The following is a 23830-nucleotide window of genomic DNA, read 5'->3' as shown; positions in this document are numbered from 1 at the left end:
AAGATTACACACAGAACACGCAAACACTGAATCCGCACCATCTGTGCATTCTCTTGAAATGCAAATATCATTTTTTTTATTCAGTGGGAGTGCCGTCCACCATCAGTGGCCAAACCAGAAAGCGATCTGATTCTAGAGTTAACATGCAGCTTGAATTGGAGTACGAGGTCTGGCCGCTCGGTGTAATGTAAAGGAGCGTAAAACGGGTCGCGGCAGTTTAAGGCGCGGAGTAGCATTACCTTTTAGTTATAAATAAGTTTATCCCAATTTCCGCGCGCGTTTCGTCGGGAAAGCCTGCCTTTGACACGGCGCAATATAAATGCCTCATTGCAAAAATTTTCACGATTTAAGTGCAGGGCAAAACCCATTTTCATACGATCTGTTCCCCCCGAAAATATTTCTTAAATATCGTGGTGGTGGGGGTAGTGGTTTTATTAAAAATAATTGTAAAAAGGAAAGAAAAGATTTTTGCTAGCCCCGGCATCTGCCATCGATTCTGAAGCACCTGAGCTGGGGCAGCGGAAATAAAGGATATCAGGCAGAATGGAGAAATGAAATGAAAGATCGTGCTACTTCAGATTTCTACCAGAAAATGTGCCCCGTACGAACCTATAGTTTTTCAGTGTAGAAAGCGAAATACACCGCACGAAAACTATCGGTTATCTTGTGCTTATTCCAGAAAACTGTTTTCATTTAACTGATGATTTTGATTCCCTTTTAAGCCATATGGTATTCCACGACGCGGATTAATTTAAGAACAAGCTATAAAAGTGTAGAGCTAAAGAAGCGAGAGCACAATCTTCGGTACTGGCCCAACATCATATCGGTATCACTGTATCAAGCGCCCCTCGCTCGGAGAACGAGCTGCTGTAAGACTCCACGTACAGAATCGTTGCTATAATGTTGTATTACCGTCTTGACGCACACAGTAGCGTTGCGCAGGAGATAGTAAAGCACGTGAGGAAATAACAGAAGCAAATGAAAAAAAAGCGTGATAATTGGTAAATTTTCTTGTGCAACTTGTCATATGGATAGTTTGCGAAGATGATGAGCGAAAATCTTATTTTGTTCGTGACTAAAACCAGCAATTGTAGTAAGTTAACATTTTCTAAAAAAATGCCCCCAATAAACCCTTCGAAATACTGAACTTTTTTGCTGAATATTCCGATTTGTTCCCGAATTTGAGTTAAACAGTGTCGCCCGATTTTCACCCTTCCCTACTTCGAATTTAGCCTGAAAACGAAGGGTCTTGTTTAAGTGCGGCACAGCTGTAAACCAGAGCCGCTTCAGGTTTACGAGATAGAAAATCTTTAATTACCACCCTCCTATCTACTTACTATAATCTTCAAATTAATTTTCTCTTCTTTTTTTAATAACAATACCTTCCCTCTTTAAGAGATTCGCTTAGTATTTACTACTGCAACCGCTGCTGTAGAGCAGCATAGTCGGTACATAATTGGCTCCACGCGTTGCGCCCCGTCTCATTTTCTTTAACCCAAAACCTTTATCCACATTGACATTTAGTCTGCCAACTTATATTTAAGTTCAGAAGTTATTTAAGGATGATCTTTCTAGCGACGACCTTTTTAGTCAGCGTTAAACATATTGAAACATCTTCAGCAAACTGGCAAAAAAAACAAACTGCGCCTAAGAAGCGAGGTTTGATGAAGCACAGGTTACTCAACTACCGCGACATGCTCTCACGGACAGTCACAGGAGTGACGTTAAAGATAAACCTGACACCGAGTCTGCACTATTCGACGAATAATCTGAATAGAAGCCTAGCTCTCTTCACGTTTCAACCTCGTTCGTTTGGTGACTTTGCCGCAATAAGTGGTCATCCAGTCTAATCCGCCTTTTTCACAAGATGTGGAGCACTCTGGCCTGTATTTATGGTGGTATTTATGAATCACCTGTACAAAATACCACCACTGCCACGAGCATGTAAAAAAGAATTGCAAATTCAGGCATCCTATGAACGTGTCGCCAGTCCTTGCCCTACATTTCTTATAGCTCGAAGCGGAGCGGCGTATAAGTAGTCCTGGGTATCGCGTCCTCGCCACCCTTCTTTTAAAGGAACGTGTAGATGGTATGGGATGCAAGACCGAGATGAACTCTGGCAAGCTGCCTTTTCTCTGCAGTCTTTTAACGCCGCAGAAAACTACCGAAGAAAAAGATCAGGATCCTCATCAGCCTATAGGACACCGACTGTCCTGCCTTCCTTTGTACCATCTCCCTCATCAGCTTGACTCGTTCAGCTCTTGTAGAAACCATTCCTGAAACTCTTATCTTTGAATAAACTCAGTGGGAGATGAGATCGCAGAGATTTTCTCTCAAATGCACGCGAAAGCACTCATTGGGGCTGTCCCAACGGCGTCCACAATGGAAGATGTTCCTTGTACTGAAAGCTAGCGTTATTTGCAGTGGCACAGTGCCCCCAACCCACCCCGTCCACTCGCAGTCCACCGAACCTTCCAAGAGCAGAGCAGAGATGAAAAGCTGGTAATCGAATGGAAGAGCATAGGATCGTACCATGTTGTGGAACCTTGTGATTCAGCCTTCTGCTGCTGCTGTTGTTGCTGCTGCTGTTGTTGTTGTTGCTGCTGCTGCTGTTGTTGCTGCTCGCTCCCGCAGCCGAAGCATCCGAGGCAGAACATGGACGCCGATGGATCATTGCATACGTAGCGGGGCCTGGCACATGGATGCCCATCCCGTGAGCGTCTCTCAGAAACAGTGAGCCAAGTGCATTATAATCGCACCGTGTACAGCAGTGATCGTCATTGCACTTCTGTGGACACCCACTGCTAGTTCTCTGACCACGCAGAACGGCGGACTGTACTGCTTAAAGTGTGTGCAGTTCCTGTCATCAGAATCGGGGCCAATAGCCCCCCCCCCCCCCCCTACTTGTGCTCGCGCGAATAGTCTGCAGTAGGGAACCGACGCAGTGTCTTCGGCCTCTGCGCAGTGTCTAGGCTGCTCCGCTCACAATTTTTCAGGAAAGCGCCCACTGCTAAGCTTCTTCTAATACGAGAGAATTCACAAGGACGCCTAATTTAATTGTGGGTTAGCAATACGATTGAATAAGCAGCTACTGATGCGTCACTTCCAATCTGGTGACGTCACTTCCAATCTGGTGACGTCACTTCCCTCCCGCCAATGGGAATACTCCTAACTTGTGACGTCACTTTGCTGCAACCAATGGCAATCCTCCGGTGTGGTGATGTCACTTCCCTTCAGCCAATGCGAATGCTCCGGTCTGGTTACGTCACTTCCCTCCAGCCAATTAGCAAATTTTCTGACCGACGACGCACTTTGGCGCCATGGGGCTTCTAATGACTGAAATGCTGCGTCGACAGGACTTCGGGACGTCCACGAGCACTGCTGTACACAAGCGAACGCCTGAGTTACAATCAAGCGGGGCATACGTAAGCGGGAGGGAGTTCGTGGTGTTCCAACGGCCGGAAACATTCTTCGATACACACAAGGACATGCGAGTGTGGGGGGCGGTGCGAACGGTGCACGTACACGGGAAGACTCGTCCAACGAAACCAGGAGGAGGGAGAGAAGGGCTCGGGTCGACGCGAGGAACAGTCACGTGTTAAAATAAAGACAGCATTCGCCAAGCCTCCGAGCGGCCCCAGCCAAGCCAACAGCACGATGTGAAAGCGCAAAGCTGGCGGAAAATTCGTACACCGCTGCTGGGCTGTTGCAGCGTCAGAGCGCAGGTCGGCCAAGTATATAGTATGGGCTTCAGTGGCGCTCTGGAACTACAGAGCATATTATCACTCGTTTCCAAGTGAAAAAAACGGACAGTCATTGTAACCAAGCGGAAAACAAGGGAATGTCATCATTTTTGTTTATTGGTGTGTTGGTCGCATAAATTGAAGTGGACAGTTAGAAAAGAAATAAAAATAATAGAGAGTTATAGCATAGCGTGATGCGCGATCCGCTAAAGTGATCCGCTTTCGTGGGGAACCACTACGTGCGAGCTGATCGGTCTCGACGCGGCAGGCGCGCACGCAGTTGACTAGGGTGCCTCGATGCCAGAGCCGGGTGGAGACAACTTAAGCGACGCCGCCATATTGAATCACAACTTGCCTCTCCCATGTACCGCGATATGCTCGACTGGTAGCCCAGTGTAGCTCTCGCTGCAAAAGGCCGTTCAAGTTAAAGCACTTTGAAGCGCGCCGACAGCATGAACGGCACCGTTACGAACACTAGCGCCGCTGATCCGTGTGATTCAATATGGCGGCGCCGCTTTAGTTGTCTCCACCCCGGCCGCGCTGGTATAGAGGCACTCTCAGCTGGCAGGAACGTGGCGCCATCTGGAGCCCCCAAGGCTTTTTGCGTAAGCGAAGTGGCGCCTCCCGGAAGCGGATCACGGCAGCGGATAGCGGATCGAGCTATGCTATAACTGTAATGTTGCCCAGCCCACAACACCTAAGGCACAACGAGCGGTTTGGGTCACATCATTAGCGCAATAACCATTTTTAAAGATCAAAAGTAATTTAAGAGAAACAAGAGCAATATACAACCACATGTCGCTTGTGCGACCTTAGCCCACGTTCGGCATGCGGAGCCCATGGGTTCTGATCGCACCGGGACGTGTGGCTGTATTTTCCACTAGTTTCTGATATGATGACTTCTTTCTAAGAAGATTATTACGCCGCTAACATGCCACTGTAACCAACACCACCACTAAAAAAAGTGAAGTTATTCTCCTAAACTCTCCTTTATTTCGACGACTGCCGGCTTATTTCACGGATACCGTATATTCACTCATACAGTCAACACTCGGTGTATAGCCAGCAGGGCTCAATTCTAGCTCAAACAAACTCCAATGTTTCTTCGGCCTGTGTGTTTTCTTGTTCCAATCGGTACAAAAACGATTGCAGTCTTACTAGGCTTCATAATTTCCATTTGCCTGTACGTTAAAGAAATAAGATCTATCATTTCTTTATCGACAAAAGGGTCGCCTTCGCAGCCCTCTTCAGCAGAGCACTGAATTGACCGTTTTGCGATACCAGCCAGGCTACGCGCACGCATTACGAAGTCAGGAGCCGATTGTGCTTTATTTTCCATATGGGCGGTAGGGAGATGACGCGCAGTGTTCTTCGAATGGAGATCACGCGTGCAGCCACTTGATTGCGCGGTGGAAATAAGTGGAAACACATCGCAAGTATGATGGGGAAAAAAGTTAATGGCAGTGAGAATCGCGTTATTCAAGACGCGTTAAAAGATAAGATTTTAAACGGCACTAGTGTATAGTCTTCACCTGTAGACTGTTTGCACAGCGAGCCTTAGGTGCTCTGCCAAGTGGCCCCCTGAGTGTCCCATGGTACTGCACACTGTTGATGGCAGACGCTTGTTAGCGTATCCTTCGGCGGGCAAGTCATCGCTACGCGTCAAAATCGCAACTTCAAAAAGCATTGAAAGAGGCCGTCGTCCTGCAGTGGACGCAATTAGACTAATGATTATGATGATGACGATGAATACCTCACGCCATTGAAACTAAGGCAGCGAGTCTGCCTGAGCCTGTAGCGTTAGTTAGTTGCGGCCGAGAGACATTTTGAGACGAGTCGGGTTCGCAGCACGGAAGTTCTGACGAACCAAGGTCGCCCCACAAGCCAGGCTGACTAAATTCATCCTTTAAGAAGGAATTAAATGAAGAAGCAGCAGCTGCATAGCAGCTTAGCATATCTACCAGCAGCGATAACCTGGCCATGCACTATGCTTGTCCTGGAATCGAAAATGTGCCAGCAGCGTTGAAGCCGCAAACGGCTTTAAACTCAGTCACCTCATCATCGGTTTGTTCTGGTTTCTTAAACGTTTCTTTATTTCGCTCAGCTGCCGCTGCGAAAGTTAACCCCCGAAGAGCCGATGTTTGTCTCCGTGATGCTGTCTACTAATATCATTCTACGCTTTTTCTCACCGGGGTTTGATCCATTGTGGTGGAGTGTGGGCGCATGCTTCAGGTTTACTTATGCTGTGTGCTGAAATCAACGTTCTATGAGCTTGGTATCGAAATTTAAAGTGCGCAGTGACACAATGGCGCGCGAGTTTACAGCAAAATCTGTTTAGAGGACGCGCGTTCGATCTCTGCCGCGGCGGACGCATGTCGATGGAGGATAAATGCTAGAGGCTCATGTACTGTGCGATGTCAGTGCATGTTAAAGAACCTCAGGTGGTTTAAATTATCCGGAGCCCTCCACTACGGCGTCCCTCATAGCCTGAGTCGCTTTGGGACGTTAAACTCCGCAAACCTAACTTAACCTGTTATTCGGTTCAAGCCCTCCAAGCACTGACGGCCACTGACGGCCACTGCCCGGTCACATGACCGTCAAGTGCTGGTCACATGTCATAAAGGGAACAGCTACACCCGCGTGACCATATACCCGTTGCGCTTGTTACAGCACAGCTTGGAAAAGCGTAGGGCTTAGGCTTTTCCCACCTCCGTTGCTCAGTGGTTAGCGTACTCGTGTGCAGAGCACGGGGCGCGGGTTCAATCTCGGCCGTGGCGATGTAAGCGAAAGGTAAAGGGCGACCGTGTGCTGTGCGATGTCTGTGCACGTTATAGATCCCAAGGGGGTCGAATTATTCCGGAGGAGGAATACTGGGGACGCCCTTGGTAGCGGTCATACGATAATTAAAATAACAATATGCAATGACAGACATCGTGGAAAAATCAAACCAGCTAAACTAACAAACTGGGATGCGTTCAGGCAATACCATAATCATATATAATCCTTTTATACTGGATACAGGAACTAAAGAACAACATAGCAAAATTCACCAAAGAAATGCAGCTAACTACACGGCACCCACTGTATATAGACATTTCAATTATGGGAGTCAAGCAATCAACTACAGGAAATATGGAATAGACAAAAACACAACTGGAAGTTAAGGCTACACATAGCTAACCTGAGAGATGAGAGAAATACGCTGCAGAGCTCTGTCTACGAAACTGGGATAGAATATGTGGCGATTTCAAGGAAAGCTGGACCAGACCAAAACTTGGGGAATACTCGAGTTACTAATTAATCCAATAAAAAAAGTGGGGAGCAGCGCAAATATGTGATGAAATTAATACACCAGCATCCTGGCACGAAAGGGGAGCCTATTGCAAGACATAGAATCAAGATTCATAGGTACTCCGGACAATCTAGGATAACCATGTTAACAAGTGCAGGCAAATGAGGGGCTAAACGACAGCATAACAGAATAGGTAAAGGAGGGAATGCAAACACATAGAGGAATTACCACACCGTGCAGCGACAGAACCGCAGATAATGCCTCGAAAAATCTAGATGAACGCTCAATAAAGGAATTAATGGTGTACTTCATTAAATGCGGAAGAAAGGAACAAATCCTGCCAGCATGGAAGGGAGTGAAATAACGCTCATACCTAAATGTTGAAGACACCTAAAAACAAAAAACTTCAAACCAATCTCACTCACGTCATGCATTACAAAGTTAATGGAGCATGTCATCTTCAACAGGTTGCAGAAATTTCTGGGGGATCACAACCTACTCCCGAGCACTGCGCTTGGACTCAGACCGCATCTTTCGATGCAAGGCATTCTACTATAACTTGAAGACGAAGTACTGACAAAAATAAATAGGCAAAAGTATATAAAAGCGCATTTTATACCATCAAGCATGACGCAATACTTAAAAACTCCTCAGGACATTTTTAAGTATCTTGCGTGTGCAGTTCGAAGCTTTCCGACAATTAAATTGTCAGGCACCATTATCGTCCACATACTTTCCTTGGTGATATTAGAGTGCCGGACAGTGCCAGTGACTGCGGAATCTTTATTTGACATTCTTTGTGAGCCTTTCCCCGCCTTCGCGCTGTATCTGGACGCTTCTGTGTTGCGTATAGTTGACGCTAAATCTACCAGGACTGGCGGTTCCTTCGGAGCAATCACGTAATATTTCTCAGAATAAGGAATGAGGAGGTCGCTCTCTATATAGCGGGTCGCTATTGAAGCCCACCTTTAACGGCAAATCCCGATTCGCCGAAAGGCAGGCGTTGGGTTCAACATATTGACAATCTGAGTTTTATAAATTTGGAAATTAATAATAATTTACTAACTCAGACTTGAAAAAGGACCAGTTGAAGTCATTGGACCGCAGATGATAAGCAGAGGTGAAATCATTGCAGCTATCTGCTGATTCTGAAGTAATCTCACGTCGCCGCTGATTGTTTCTGATAGGCGCTAAAGTATAAACATATAATGCTCTGTTCCTTTTCCCCGTAAACTACTGTACAAGGAGCCACATCATTCAAAACAAATATGGAAAGGAAAATTATTTCTCTCATCCTAAGCTTCCACAAACGACCAGTATTAATATCACAATAACATCGTTTAAAATGGTTGATGTTGATCACATCTGTGAATTTCGTTAGTTGCAAATAATGTGCTTGTCTGGAATGGTAATTAGTGATTTAATGGCACAACTTGCGTCTCTAAATGTCAGCACACGGCGCACTTATACTTTATAGAGCTTATTATAAACTTTACAGAGCTTATAGAGCTTATTATAAACTTATCCATGGGTCAAAATCTTCCCTACTTTATTATTTATTTATTATTTATTCAGTACTCAATCTGGGCCTTCTAGTTGGTTTTTTACACAAATCGGACTAGCTGCACAAAACGGACCAAATGCTGACTGTTGCTAACTGGCGACCTTCTGGTTTGTCAAATGCTAAGTGGCACTTACAATTTTTTGGTATTGGTTTTCAATGTGGGTGCATAATATGGAGCGTAATATAGAGCTTATTAATAGATATTTTTTATTCCTTTATAACTTTGTCGTTAAATGGTTATTGTACAGACACCAGAACGAAAGCGCCGGTCACACTCACATGCAAACTCTCCCCGCATTATTGCGAACGGTGGTGTTAGCCATTATGGTGACTCCACCTAATAGCCGGCCGCTATTATGTACAACACTTACCATGTCAGATCACGTAATTATATGGAGGAAGGAAATAATTAAGGAGGCTGTTACGTCACATTTTTTGAAGCTAGACGTCAAGCCTGTCCCTCCTGGGTGGCCGCTGTTTCAGCGCATTTGCGCATGTGCAGTAGACAGTGAAACAGACAGCGCTGCTGCGCCAAACCTTTACTATTGGCTGCGCCATCGGCCAAAAATTTCCAGTAGCCCTTGCTTCCGGCACATTTATTTGCTTGCTTCCGGCACACGTTACTTCCGGCACATTTTTTTTTTGTCGTGCAGCCGGGATAGCGAGGGCCTCTCCTTAGCTTTCCTTCCTCCTTGCGTAATTCGAACCCCGCGCTGCCATGATGGTATCGATTAACGTAAAAACGTGTAGACTTGAACCATGCGGCGTATTCGAGGAATTGCTCAGAAATGAAAAAAAAATCTCTTTGAATAGATTTCCATGCTCAACCAAGCGGCGCCTTCTTTTGTGCAAACATTCCATTTAAAAAACAAGCTTTGCTGGACAAAGCCTTGCCGGCAACCATGACGTCACTAGGACGGCACAGGGGGTGAGTAGCGCTACCTCTCTCCGTGCGCCCTACAGCCAAGGTCACTAGCCCTGAGTGTGCCAGGATATCTAATTAAAGGTGTTTTGTTAAGTTTAGTTACCTCCACTATTTCGCACGAAAAGCTGACGCAGCTGCTCAATACGCATTCCATGATGCTTTAACGTGAGAAGCTTGGCTAGTCGGTTCACTTTAAATAGTTTGAACAAGACGACCACGAAGGACTTAAGAAGACTTCTTTCATCTGGTGTTGTGGTATTGTTGGCTCTCTTTAACTCTGAGATAAGTATTAACCCGCGTCTTTCTCATGGAACACTTTTTGGGATTTTTTCCCTGCCCTCCAGCAGGACGAGCAGTAGACTCTACGGGTCTGGTTACTGTGTTTATTTATTCTCGCATTTATTTATTTGTTTACTGTCGTCTGTTTAGTTTATTCTCTCCGTGCGCCTCAAAGTTCTCAAAGCACGGTACACTCGACCAGTAATTGTACTAGTTTTTTCAAGAATGCATGAAGGTGCCATATATTATAGTGAATGTTCATTCTTTGCGCTGTTCAGCAACCACCAAATTGCTAATGTGACAAGCTCAAGATTGGGGCTAGATATTCTTGCGGTCGTTAATTTAAGCCCGTAACTTTGGGCTCAGATGCACGTTACCTCTACGGAGATAAGAACAGAACCTTCTTTCTGCATCGAGAAATGTAAATAACTACAGAACTACATGCATGCAGCTGGAGTTACAGCCAGCTCCAGCTGGGCATTGTTTGAAAATCCAAAATTTAGCTGTGATAAACGCTGTGCCCATTCTTGTCACGAACAATGAACCAGAACTGGTGCAAGAACCAACTGTTCTTTTCCCTTTTGGTAGACCTCTTTTTTCTTTACAGCATTGGTGACACCTTTAGCACTAAGTGACTTGATTGATTGATTGATTGATTGATTGATTGATTGATTGATTGATTGATTGATTGATTGATTGATTGATTGATTGATTGATTGATTGATTGATTGATTGATTGAAGAATGCACTGTTATGGAAAGCTGCAGGTGAGCTTGTTCGCTGTCTGTCGGGGCACAGCCCACGTTAGCAGACTGGGATTTGTCCGAATGCTGCTCCCAGCAACCGTACTCACCTCGTCGTCAGCAGGTACCAACTGCACGCGCACCTAGTAGTAATAACACTAGCAGCTACTCACTAGTTCTACGCACGACTAGCTTCTCTACTCCAAGCACCAACTACGAAGTAAAAAGCCAAATGAAAACAGCGAGTGCACACGAAAGGACGTTCAGCAAAACGAAATGGAAACAACGCACTACTGCTGCGCGGGGGGACACAAATCAGGTGCGCACACAAAAGGGTCAGCGCGGCTGCACCGCGGAAAAAAAAAAGACTCCGCAACGTTCCTTGCAGGCTGCCTCGGTCACGCGGCTGTTGAGCAGACACGTCACTGCATCGTTGTTCCGAAGAAGCGACCAGCGTTAGAGAGACAAAGTCTCTCTTTTTCTTATCAACAGGTGCATGGCTGTAGAGTCGACGGCAACAATACTACAAAAAAGGTTTTGTTTTCGGTACAAACCCGGGACCTCAACCCCCTCAACAAGGGGGGAAAAAGAGTGTTCAGAGAGAAAGTCACGTGACCAGCTGCACCTGTCTGTGAGTTGCAATACGCCGTGGAGACAGCTGGTGCTGTTCATAACGCTCTGCTTTACGACCACCTCACATAAGCACGCTCCCGTCCTTCTTTCTGGTGATTTGAACTTTCCCTCAACAACAAGGCCTTACTTCGCTTCCATCACATCGAAAGCAACTTTATGAACACGTATCGAACATTTTGGTCGAATATTAATCATTCTTCCAACACTCTCGATCGTGTGCTAGCGATTTACCCCGTCAACGTCTCGCCGCTTCTTCATTCTCAGTGATCAATCCATCATTAAATCGGCGTTTTCTGTCCTGCTTTCTTGCACCCCCCCCCCCCCCCCCGGCCCTAAAAAAATTAAAAACGTTGACCATGTGCAATAAAAGAAACAACGTAGCCTGTGCAGTTTTCGTCTCTTTTTAAAAACTTTCGATTCCAACTAACCGGTCTCTTCACTTTTGAGAAGTAAAATGCACGAGATAATGGTAATAGTCCGACTTTTAGGGGAATCCCCCAATGTGGAGTAAATCTGTAATAAGGGAGCAAATCGCTCATTGGCACCCACCCAAACGTAGCCATATTGCTCCGAAGGAAAGCTATACAGCTTCCACAGAAACTTCGTAGCTAAAGAAAAATTAGTCCTTAGCCGTCCCGGTTAGCTAAGTTGGTAGAGCGACTGCTCCGGTAAAGCGGTGGTCCCGGGGGTGAACCCGGGACCAGGACGAATTTTTCTTTAACTGCGAAGTTTATGAGAAAGCTGTATAGATTTCCTTTGTAACCGTATTGCTGCGCTTCGGTGGATGCCACTGAGTAATTAGCTCTCTTATTAGAAATAATGGTAACCACACTCCTACTATCACAGTCTCCGAAAAATCATCGTCAATATGGCTTAACAAGCCGCAGAAGCGTCTCAGTAAGAAAGATAAAACGCTTTTTAGCCCCGCTAAGTACTTCAACAACATATGCGCACGGTCTAAGTATTATCGCGCATTAAAATCTTTCCTGTCACTAGCAAACAAAACCAAACGCTCTTTCTTCGCATCAGTTTTTGTCTAGTTCCGTTCCAGCCATCATAAAGTTCGAAAAAATATTAACCCTCCAGGCTTCCAGGTCTCTAAAAGTACATGAGCAGAACAACCTTATTCCCAAGCGTGACGTTAGTTAGGCTTTTAATAACTGTGTTAGCTTAGTTTTCAGTAGAGGACCAGGGAGCGAATTGCCAGAAACTCCAGCTCGATCGCCCAGTTATGGCAGACATTACAAGTGATGAAAATGTTATTATGAAACTAAGTCACTGAAACTTAGATCATCATCACGGGTTCCTGGCTTGAATTAAAAAAAAATACTCCAAATGTTAAGAGTACTATGAACGCCATCTTGTGTTATCTCTTCCAACAGTCCTTGTCATGTGGTGTGCTGCCATGAGACTGGAAAGTTAGTAATATTTCAAGCGCCAAAAAGATTCCTCACTTTGTGTAAAAACGAGTGCCTCATTTCTCTCACGAGCCTCCGGTCGAAACAAATGGAACATGTCGCTTATCCTCTGCCGCCTACTGTTCCGGCTTACTGAAAAAGGAACTCAACTTTCTTAGCAGCACCTTGCAACGATCCCAAGAAGGGTAGGGTTCGTTTTCTGAACCAAGTGTCGTGTGCGCCTGCTCTCCGAATTGTAGGCTTTTTATTTGTCGAAGTAAAATTCCAGTCGAGATTTATAATACTAATAATAATAATAATTGGTTTTTCTGGAAAGGGAATGGCGCAGTATCTGTCTCATACATCGTTGGACACCTGAACCGCGCCGTAAGGGAAAGGATAAAGGAGGGAGTGAAAGAAGAAAGGAAGAGAGAGGTGCCGTAGTGGAGGGCTACGAAATAATTTCGACCACCTCGGGATCTTTAACTTGCACTGACATCGCACAGCACACGGGCGCCTTAGCGTTTTTCCTCCATAAAAACGCAGCCGCCGCGGTCGGGATCGAACCCGGGATCTCCGGATCAGTAGTCGAGCGCCCTAACCACTGAGCCACCGCGGCGGGTCAGTCGAAATTTAGCGTGTGTCGGTTTCTCTTCTGTTGTAGCCGTGTGAAGCACTAAGTATTTTCTTGAGCTGCTTCTTCCTTGCTGCCAAAAAAAACCGAAACCGCACTAACGGACAAGACTACGGTCATAGTATTTGTATTTTTTGTATTTTATATAATTTTCGGTTTAATTTTAGGAACGCGGATGACAACTCCATTCCAGTTTTTCTTGGTAAAAATTGATTATGGGTACCATTTTGAAAATTTTCATCTTCGTAGGCAACAAAACGACGTAGTTACTGCTGATAAAATCAGTTTTGAAAATTCTCTCCTCATTAGAATGAAACTTGCGACGTCAGCACCGATAAAGGACTCCGTGATCCCCGATTCGGTGTAAGTGGCGATATAGAATGGCCTTTGGGACCCGCGCTTAGAAACTCTCTAGGCGTCTTCACATTTTGCTTGGGAAATCGGCAGATGCTCCAGGTACATGTGCTACATTTTTAACAATTTTTTCTGGCTTATGAAACCTCAAATTTCTCTGAGAATAGCCCCTGTGCTAGAGCGCAGTAGTCATCGATACAGCCCAACTTCAGTTTGCCGTCATCTCCCGATAATGGGAGAAAAGTGTATTTTAACGTCTTTTTTTATTGTGCGAGAAACTTTAGAAGAAAGGACAGTAAGAACAATGTATTAACGTAGGGTGTAAACAAAAAAGTAACACTGTCGTAACGTTTCGGCGCTAAATGGGGTATTCTTGTTGCTGCTGGTGTGGTTGTTCAGTCCTTAAGTCGCGTTCGACTCTTTGTGATCCTATGTACCACAGCACACCAGGCCTTCCTATTCTCCTTTGTCTCACGGAGTTCACAAAATTTCATTTTCATTGCACCATTGATGCCATGTAGCCATCTCACCCACTGCCGTTCCTTTCTCCTTGTGCCATCAATCCTTCCCAGTATCAAAGGTTTTTACAACGACTTCTATCTTCGCATTAGGCGCTCAAAGTACTGGAGCTTTAACTTCAGGATTTGGTTTTCCAGAGAACAGTCAGGGTTGATTGCCGCTAGTACTGATTTGACTTTCTTGCAGTCCAAGGAACTCCGAAGAGCCTTCTCCAGCGCCACACATCAAAAGCATCAGTTCTTCAGCGCTCAGCCCTTTTATGGTCCAACTCTCTCAGCATGGGTTCAAATTGAGCTTAAGGACGCTATAGAATTTTATCCTGGATATATGTCTATTTTTGGGGTCAGAATTCGTTTTAGTTTCGCCTATAGTTTCGCCTTCAGATTTGCCAAGGTTTCGGTAAGATGGACTGAAACAGCCGAGGTTTTATTTCATGCTTTATAAATGTGTACGCAGAGAAAGTTGACTGTTGAAAAACAACTGTGCGCTTAAGAGGTAGACTTGAGAGAGAACAAACACGATACGCCTTGTGTGTCGTGTTGTTCTCCCTCCGTCTTCGTCTCTTAAGCACACAGTTCTTTTTCAAATATGAACCAACTAGCTCGTCAAAAATTGTTACTCAAAGTTGACCGTTTTGTTCTACAGTGATGTATTTCGAGTGTTATGAGATTTTTATCTCCATCTCCTTTGTTTTTCTGTCCTTGCTTTCTTGGTCATGCTATCTTGTTTCTTCATTTGATTTGACCTACTCCTGATCAACCTGAAGAACGTTCACGGGATCAATAAATACATAAATAAAATATGGACAACAGGCTAACCGATTTTAGGCAAATTTAAGCCGGTCAGGCAGTCTGAAGAAGATCACTAAATCTCGTGGTTAAATGAAATCTTTCACATCACAAACACATCTGTGATTTCGCACAATACCGTCGTGCCCACCGCCAGCGACGAAGCAGGGAGGTTCACGCGACACCTTCATCGTAGCACCTTCTGCCGGATGTATCTTAAAAGGGTGTGCAGAGAAACACCGTGCAAAGAAAACATCTCCAAGGTGCGCGCTCCATTCAACAGGTGGCGCCAGCCGTTCCAGTGCCTCGCCAGCAGCGGCGGCGGCCGAGACCCCGTCAATTTTTTTTTTTTCCCCGCAGGGTAGGGACAGCCGCCACGCGAACGATTTTGCGTGGCGACCGGTCCTTCACCTTTGCCGGCGCCTCCGCCTCCACCACCGCGCCTCCGCCACAGCACGCCAGTAGAGCTATGAACATCTAGCTCTCCAAACAGCCAAAGCTCTAGTGCTAACCAAATGTAACTAAACCGATATTTAGATATTCGCAGCAAACTCTAGCGGTACTCAGTCCGAAATGCTTCCAAAGTTAGCCAGCCACTTGCACTCACTAGCTCCGTGTCGTCACTAGGTCCATACCGCCGCGGTGGTTCAGTGGTTAGGGCACTCGGCTACTGAGCCACTGTGGCGGTATGGACCTAGTGATGACACGGAGCTAGTGAGTGCAAATGGCTGGCTAACATTGGAAGCATTTCGGACTGACTGAGCCAGAGTACCCGGGTTTGAACCCGATCGCGGCGGCCGCGTTTCGATGGAGGCGAAACGCAAAAGGCACTCGTGTGCTGTGCGGTGTCAGTGAACGTTAAAGATCCCCAAGTGGTCGAAATCATTTAGGAGCTCTCCACTACGGCGCCTCTTTCTCTCTTCTTTCACTCCGACCTTCCTCCTTTCCCTTACTGCCTTACTGCGCCGTTCAGGTGTTCCCTTGGATGTGAAGCAATTAATGCGCCATTTCGTTCCTTCAAAAACCCAACTTTTTAATTTTTTTCACCAGGTCCGTAGCCTGTTCGAAGGAATTCGAACATTTGAAAGTTGGGCAGAGGTGACCAGTGTGCGTTTTGTCTTCTCGGAAATCTTGACAGTTATAATTTAGCTTTCGAACCTTTTGTTTCATCACATCTGATTCTAATTCCATTTCGCTCGCAGCGCCGTTCTTATGAAATGGTAACTGCGTAACCTGTTATCACTCACATGGATAAGAATTGCGGCTGGTTGGTGCATGCATTTTAAAGGTGAATAAACTCAGCCTTAAACATGAGACAGAAGAGTATCGAGATTGGTGCCAATGTTTACATTTTTATCCTATGTTAATCGCGGCTGCTTAACCGTTTTTCCGATTGTCGGCAGTTTTCGTCGAACATTAGTAATAGAAGGTGATTATAAAGGTTCCATGAAAGAGCAGCACACGACAAAACGGCATGCGTAAGAACAGCGAACAAAAAACAGCACACGACAAAATAGCACCGGGAAAAAACTGCTGTTTTGTCGTCGTGCTGTTTTCTCCTGCGCCCTTCTGTCGTGCTGTTCTTTCGCTGTACCGTTTTGTCCGGCGCCCTGTTTTGACGCGTGCCATTTTTTTCTGTGCTGTTTTGTCGCCATGCTGTTTTTTCCTGTGCTATTTGTTGCAGTGCCGTTTTTCGCCAGTGCTGTTTTGTCGCTGTGCGGTATTTTATGCACTGTTTTGACGCATGCTGTTTTGATGTGTGTTGTTTTTCTTGTCCCTGAATCTAAAGCCGGAACGGGAATGAAAAAAAAAAGCAGCATTCTGGGTCCGATTTGCACTGGCGCATAGTTTCCCATCCTATTAAAAGCATTTGTGACATGTAACTGCGGGCGTGAACTGCTTTCGTGAGAAATGACGTGGCCGCGCCGAAAATCGCTGGAGCTACATAGACAGCACTACACCCTGTAGGTAGTCGCATTGAAGAAACTCTGCGGTAGTTTAATGGCGGTCGTAGTCACCTGGGAAAAGCACAGGTGGCGACACTTAACACACGATCACAAAAAGAAGGGCATCACTCACATCAACTGTCCTTCATGTACGGTACTATATGCCTCCACGTGCTCAGGCGACGGTAGTGGAACAACTGGTTGAGGGTGCTATACGATTCGAAAGGCACTCGTCTGCTTTACTCTCGTTTGTGTTACTTCGAGCTACGTTCACGTGGCTTACAAAAACAGAACGAGGCAATTGGAAACTAGAAGGCGAATCACCGCTTAACATTATAAACGTACATCACAAGACTTCAACAATCTGAGGTTCCTTGGGCTGGCCAATTATAAATCTAGCAAAGGAACACACTAGCTCCCTAGGATCAGGAAACAAGCAGTGACTTCCTTACACTTTATCAAACAATTTTGCCTAGGTGAGAAGGAACTCTAACAGAGATGGCCAGGCGGCTTGTGCGTTCGATGCTTCTACCCCGGATACTATATCAGGCTCACTTTCATCGATTGGTGAAACGACACTGGGCGGCGCCGGAAACAATAAATAGAAACGTAATGTGCATCCTTCCAAAGCCGGAACGGCCTTGCCAAAGCCGAAACTCATCCCGATTCTCCTGCACATGAGCAGATGAACACATGGCCCCGCGGTGGCTCAGCGGTTACGGCGCTCGGCTGCTGACCCGAAAGACGTGGGCTCGATCCCGGCCACGGCGGTAGAATTCTAGAGGCCTGTGTGCTATGAGAAGTCAGTGCACGTTAAAGAACCCCAGGTGGTCGAAATTTCCGGAGCTCTTCACTACGATTTCCCGCACAGCCTGAGTCGCTTTGGGACGTTAAACCACCATAAACCAGCTGAACACACTGACTGAGCTGATTGAGCAGTGAGAGGCAACAAGACATGTGAAGATAAACTTCGCTCTGCCCGTATAACTAAAATATAGAGTAAGATGATAGTACAACCATAAAAAAACGACAAACATTTCTCTGTACGCACACACGACTATAGCGACGAACAAGATGTCCAAACTGGGCCTTAAAGACAAGCCAACAACTTGAACTCTGGTTGCTATATGTCCAAGAAAGTGTATAACATATATAGACGCGTTGGTCATGGAAACGAGACGAACAACAGCAACTACAAGCCCGACACGCTGTGCTAAGCACATTCCCTGAATACGTATCGTACCAACAGCTGCTGACCCACTTGTCGTGGAGGTCTAGGCTGTCCCCGATGCTACAGAGGCCATAAAGAATATAGTATCTATGATACGAGATCATATTTGCACAAACTCCTTAGCGGCCATAAAAGATCTCGGAATAGCGACAAAGACACCAAGTACAACTCAGGATATATATGTTGACAATAGGAAATTAACCAAACGCATCCAGATACGTTGGACTCGAGATGCTCAGAACCCTGACCAGGTAAAAGCAGACGCTTTTACACTAAAGGTCCCCAACGCTAAAGCAAGCCCTGTCAGCCTCCCTCACGTCCAAAAATTCTGGACAAAAGCATTCTTGAACAGAAAATAGTTTATGAACGGGGTTTTTCATATACTGTAAGATTTCACTGTGACAATCAATATATCCGCAGATCTCCCGTTGGCAGCCATCCATTTTTTTTCCTATCAACCTTCTTGCTATCATCAAAAGTGTTCTCCATTGGTTTTCTATGGCAGTTTTAATTGGTCGATGCGCGAGCAATGGAAAAACTTTGACAGATTTTGCTACTCATCGGAATAATGGACCATTACCTTCAATATTTTCATAACACTACCTTGCAATTTTCTCATAGTCAAAATTTTTGTTCAAGAGTGTTGGACATGACTCATTCTAGCAAGTTCCCTAATTAAACCGTGCACTTTCTCTCTCCGTCATAACGTTTTTGTAGGAGACGTTCCGTAGAAGGATACGGTCTAAGGATAGACAGGGATGGTTGTGACCACGCATTTAGTCCCAAAGAAACCAACATTATTTCCGTACTGTCTAGTTTACATTGCACAAGGCACCTCGCGAAATTTTGCAGACAAAGACATCTTTCACAGAAGGTAACACCTTTCATAGAAGATAAATTCACTATGGAGCGTCTGGTAAATGGTTCGTGCCGTGCGCACTAATTCGCTATTCGCAGGTAACGCCGTTTCTTGGAACCTGTTAAACATCAAACGATTGTACATTTAGTTTAGATATCACAGTTTCACAGAGAGCACTGCATTCCCACATCACTTATTAATTTTATTGGTGGCTTTATCAACGTGTGAATGCTTAAATATTTGTGGCTTCAACAGGGTGTTGCAAAGGTAGTCCCCAGTGCAATGACACGCGGAATACGCGGTATACAGGTTGTGCTGAAGTTGAGTACACGAAACACACGACATTATTACAGACGATATATGTACGCAAGGTTTCGCACTTAAAATATGACGATAACAGGGTCAGTGTCGGTGCAAAGATTGCGTGTATTGAACCTGTCGGGTGCCCAGTAGACGGTCGAAGGGTAGGGGGTGCACTGTCACTGCGCATGCGCACTAAATACCCGGCCAGTACGATGCACTGAAACTCTCCAATAGAGAGTTTTGTTATAGCGGAGACGCATAGCGCAGAAGTACAAAAGGATTACCGCATACTTGCTGCCTAACCCGCCGCGGTGGCTCAGTGGTTAGGGCGCTCGACTACTGATCCGGAGTTCCCGGGTTCGAACACGACCGCGGCGGCTGCGTTTTTATGGAGGAAAAACGCTAAGGCGCCCGTGTGCTGTGCGATGTCAGTGCGCGTTAAAGATCCCCAGGTGGTCGAAATTATTCCGGAGCCCTCCACTACGGCACCTCTCTCTTCCTTTCTTCTTTCACTCCCTCCTTTACCCTTCCCTTACGGCGCGGTTCAGGTGTCCAACGATATATGAGACAGATACTGCGCCATTTCCTTTCCCCCAAACAAACCAACCATACTTGCTGCCCATTATCAGTGATTAGGTGCGTGATCGCGTAACTGCCTGCGCCATTCCGTGGGTGAAGTAGACATGCTATTGCTGGTCGCTAATGTCTGCCATGCTGAAACTCTTTTGTTTACGCCTTTGTCGTGTGCGGTAACCTCACACAAACGGTAACACGTAGTTTCGAAGTATCTCCCGTGCCGCATCGCACTGTTGCAGGCGAGCTCATTATGTTTCGCTCCGAGCCGCGATGTCACGACAAGCGACCGACGCCATTGGCTGGAGAGCCTCCTTTGATAGGCATTTTCCCCTTCGTTCTTGAGTTGTGCTTCGCTAGCTTCCGCTTGCGCCTAGTACCAAACATTCATAGTTGCAATTAACTTATTAACGTAGCGAGATACGTCTCGTCGAAACAATTAAATCCGCATATAGTATTTAGCATCGGCGTTATTAATAATAATTGGTTTTTGGGGAAAGGAAATGGCGCAGTATCTGTCTCGTATATCGTTGGACACCTGAGCCGCGCCGTAAGGGAAGGGATAAAGGAGCGAGTGAAAGAAGAAAGGGAGAAAGAGGTGCCGTAGTGGAGGGCTCCGGAAATAATTTCGACCACCTGGGGATCTGAAACGTGCACTGACATCGCACAAAACACGTGCGCCTTAGCGTTTTTCCTCCATAGAAACGGAGCCGCCGCAACAACGCTTCTGAATTAATTGTTTTTTTGTGTGTGGAAAGGAAATGGCGCAGTATCTGTCTCATATATCGTTGGACACCTGAGTCGTGCCGTAAGGGAAGGGATAAAGGAGGGAGTGAAAGAAGAAAGGAAGAAAGAGGTGCCGTAGTGGAAGGCTCCGGAAATAATTTCGACCACCTGGGGATCATTAACGTGTACCGACATCGCACAGCACACGGGCGCCTTAGCGTTTTTCCTCCATAAAAACGGAGCCGCCGCAACAACGCTTCTGAAACCGGATCCACATTTTCGGCTAAGCGTAGCCAAGTCAAGTACGAAGTCACACTTGCCGGCATTCCCTTTGGGGATGAAGCAGTCCTCGAGGAACTCGAGAAGAAGAAGAAGGTAGCACCTCCTTTCCGTCGGAGTAGTTTCGAGAAACCATGTCCACAAACACTCGATTCGTGTGCATTCCCGCGTTTTCAATTTTGCAGCGTCTCCAGCAAGAGCGCCAGCGAAGGACAAGGACAGGGTTGCCACTGCGGCGCGAACCGCGAAGCGTCGTCCTTCTCGCGAGCGACCTTTCGCGCGCTCCCGCGCCTCCCACGCCTGCGGCGACGGGAAATGTCAGACGACCACCGCTGCGTTCGCTGCCCCGCCCGGCATCTGTGGCCGAGTGCGACGGAGCCGTGCCTTACTCCCTACGCGGGGGCGGGGCCGGCTTCCACACGGCACACTGCGCTTCCGACGTGCGGCAGAGAAGGCCTTTAGTCGTCCTCTGTTTATATCCAATCGTTTCTTTCTTACGCCTTTCTCTCAGTGAATGGTAAACTTTCGTCTTGCCACCGCTTGATTGGAGCAGGGATACGACAGGGGACATTTTGCTCTGCATCTTGGTAATAAATAAATAAATAAATGGTTTTGGGGGAAAGGAAATGCGCAGTATCTGTCTCATATATCATTGGACACCTGAACCGCGCCGTAAGGCAAGGGTAAAGGAGGGAGTGAAAGAAGAAAGGAAGAGAGAGGTGCCGTAGTGGAGGGCTCCGGAATAATTTCGACCACCTGGGGATTTTTAACGTGCACTGACATCGCACAGCACACGGGCGCCTTAGCGTTTTTCCTCCATAAAAACGCAGCCGCCACGGTCGGGTTCGAACCCGGGAACTCCGGATCAGTAGTCGAGCGCCCTAGCCACTGAGCCACCGCGGCGGGGCAAACCACATCCAACATTTCTGGACGAAAGCATATTTGAAGGAGAATGCGTTTATAAACGCAATTTTGTTTGCATATATTGTAAGATTTCACTATAACGATCAATTTATCCGCAAATCTCCCGTCGGAATGCTTGAATTTTTTGCCATTAACGTTTTTGCTGTCGTCGAAAGCGATCCCCGTTGCTTTTTTATGGTAGTCTTTGATGTTCGTTGCGAGCGATAGAAAAACTTTAAAAGAATGACTTTGCTGGACTTCCGAAAAGTGGACCATTAAGTTCGACATTTCAGTAGCAGTACGTTACAATTTTCCAGTATTCATAATTTTTGTGCAAGAATGTTGGACATGGTGCGCTACAACAGAACGAATTGGATAGCAAGAAACAGGCTTGAACAAACGTTGTGCTTCGTTCGTGCAAGTTTTTCCTTTCTCGTTCAGTTGCGACATGGAGTAACCTTGATTGGAGTTGCCTTTAAAAGACTGAGGACGAATGAAAGTCGGCACGTATCTATATGGTATCGCGTTCGAACCACAAAGAGACTACTCTCACCGAAAACAGAGCTTGTATAATAAGCATAGAAAAACAGGTGCCGTCATCACCTGCCGATTCTGCAAGTAAAATACGCGTATCGGCATTCTTTGGAGCAGATCTCAGACTCTACGTTACAGCGCCATTCACTTCAAGACGCCGAAAAATAATAATAGTAATAATGATTGGTTTTAGGGGAAAGGAAATGGCGCAGTATCTGTCTCATATATCGGCGGACACCTGAACCGCGCCGTAAGGGAAGGGATAAAGGAGGGAGTGAAAGAAAGGAAGAAAGAGGTGCCGTAGTGAAAGGCTCCGGAATAATTTCGACCACCTCGTGAGCTTTAACGTGCACTGACATCGCACAGCACACGGGCGCCTTAAAGTTTTGCCTCCATAAAAACACAGCCGCCGCGGTCGGGTTCGAACCCGGGTACTCCTGATCAGTAGCCGAGCGCCCTAACCACTGAGCCACCGCGGTGGGTTCCAGAAAAATTGCAAAAATTCCAAAATCTTCCCGCCAACCCATTCAAAATATTGACGCCATTACCGAAAAGGAGCGCGACCACGGTGGCCGCGTTCTGATGGAAGCGAAACGCAAAAAGGCGCCCATGTGCTTTGCGATGAAAGTGCTTGTTAAAGATCCCCAGATGCTCCACTACGGTACGGCACCTTTCTTCATTTCTTCTTTGACTCCCTCATTTATCCCTTCCCTTACGGCATGGTTCAGGTGTCCGTCGAGATGTGAGGCAGATACTGCGGCATTTCCTTTCCCCAGAAAACCCATTTTGTCGAAAAATTGCAAAATTAGTTTTCTGAGGAAAGTAAATGCCGCAGTATCTGCCTCACATCTCGGCGGACACCTGAACCACGCCGTAAGGGAAGTTATGAATGAGGGAGTGAAAGAAGAAATGAAGAAAGAGGTGCCGTACCTTAGTGAAGGATCTGGGGATCTTTACAAGCACTTTCATCGCAAAGCACATGGGCGCCTTTTTGCGTTTCGCTCCATCGAAACGCGGCCGCCACGGTCACGCTCCTTTTCGGTAATGGCGTCAATATTTTGAATGGGTTGGCGGGAAGATTTTGAAGCGATCGCTACACTACGCCACCTTTACGAGCCTTCAGTGTCGCCACCTCTGGTCACGTGGTTGGTCACGTGACCAGCCATGTGGTTGGTCACGTGACCAGCCATGTGGTTGGTCACGTGGTGCGGAGCATCTGCTGCTGCCGGCGAAACCGAGCTGCAACAGCTGTGTGCATGCGCCGTGTCAAGTGGGACGAAGATGAAGAAGGAACGCCCAGCGAAGTAGCGGCGAAAGACTGAGGTTTATTATTATTATTATTATTATTATTATTATTATTATTATTATTATTATTATTATTATTATTATTATTATTATTATTACTAATTTTGAAATCAAAACTTTCATCCATTTTCTCTTCATGAGGGATAATTCTCCGGTCTCCGGTGTTGCTTTCTCGCGTGCTGTTCATTTTGATTACCTGAGTATAGGTGAATAGTCAGCCAATTCTTGGCCGATCCACCAGTGTGGGTATGTGCCATCTTTTGATAGGCTAGCAACAACAAGGACTGACTTTGCAGTTCG

The 23830-nt window shown here is 46.2% G+C and overlaps 1 protein-coding gene across 2 annotated transcripts in view; it reads right to left on the bottom strand.

Moving 5' to 3' along the window:
* The window catches only part of LOC144111210 (uncharacterized), a 72064-nt gene that overhangs the window by 37570 nt on the left and 10664 nt on the right, over positions 1-23830 (bottom strand). For both annotated transcript variants that reach the window (XR_013310000.1, XM_077644421.1), the window contains exon 2: positions 2533-2691. Coding sequence is in view for 1 of the 2 variants with exons in the window: in XM_077644421.1 (XP_077500547.1) it covers positions 2533-2657 (125 nt within the window). In the remaining variant the exon portion in view is untranslated. The remainder of the gene's footprint in view (positions 1-2532; positions 2692-23830) is intronic.

The sequence above is a fragment of the Amblyomma americanum genome, chromosome 11 (genome assembly GCF_052857255.1).
Source record: "Amblyomma americanum isolate KBUSLIRL-KWMA chromosome 11, ASM5285725v1, whole genome shotgun sequence".
NCBI lineage: Eukaryota > Metazoa > Arthropoda > Arachnida > Ixodida > Ixodidae > Amblyomma > Amblyomma americanum.
This window is presented reverse-complemented; position numbering and strand designations above follow the sequence as displayed.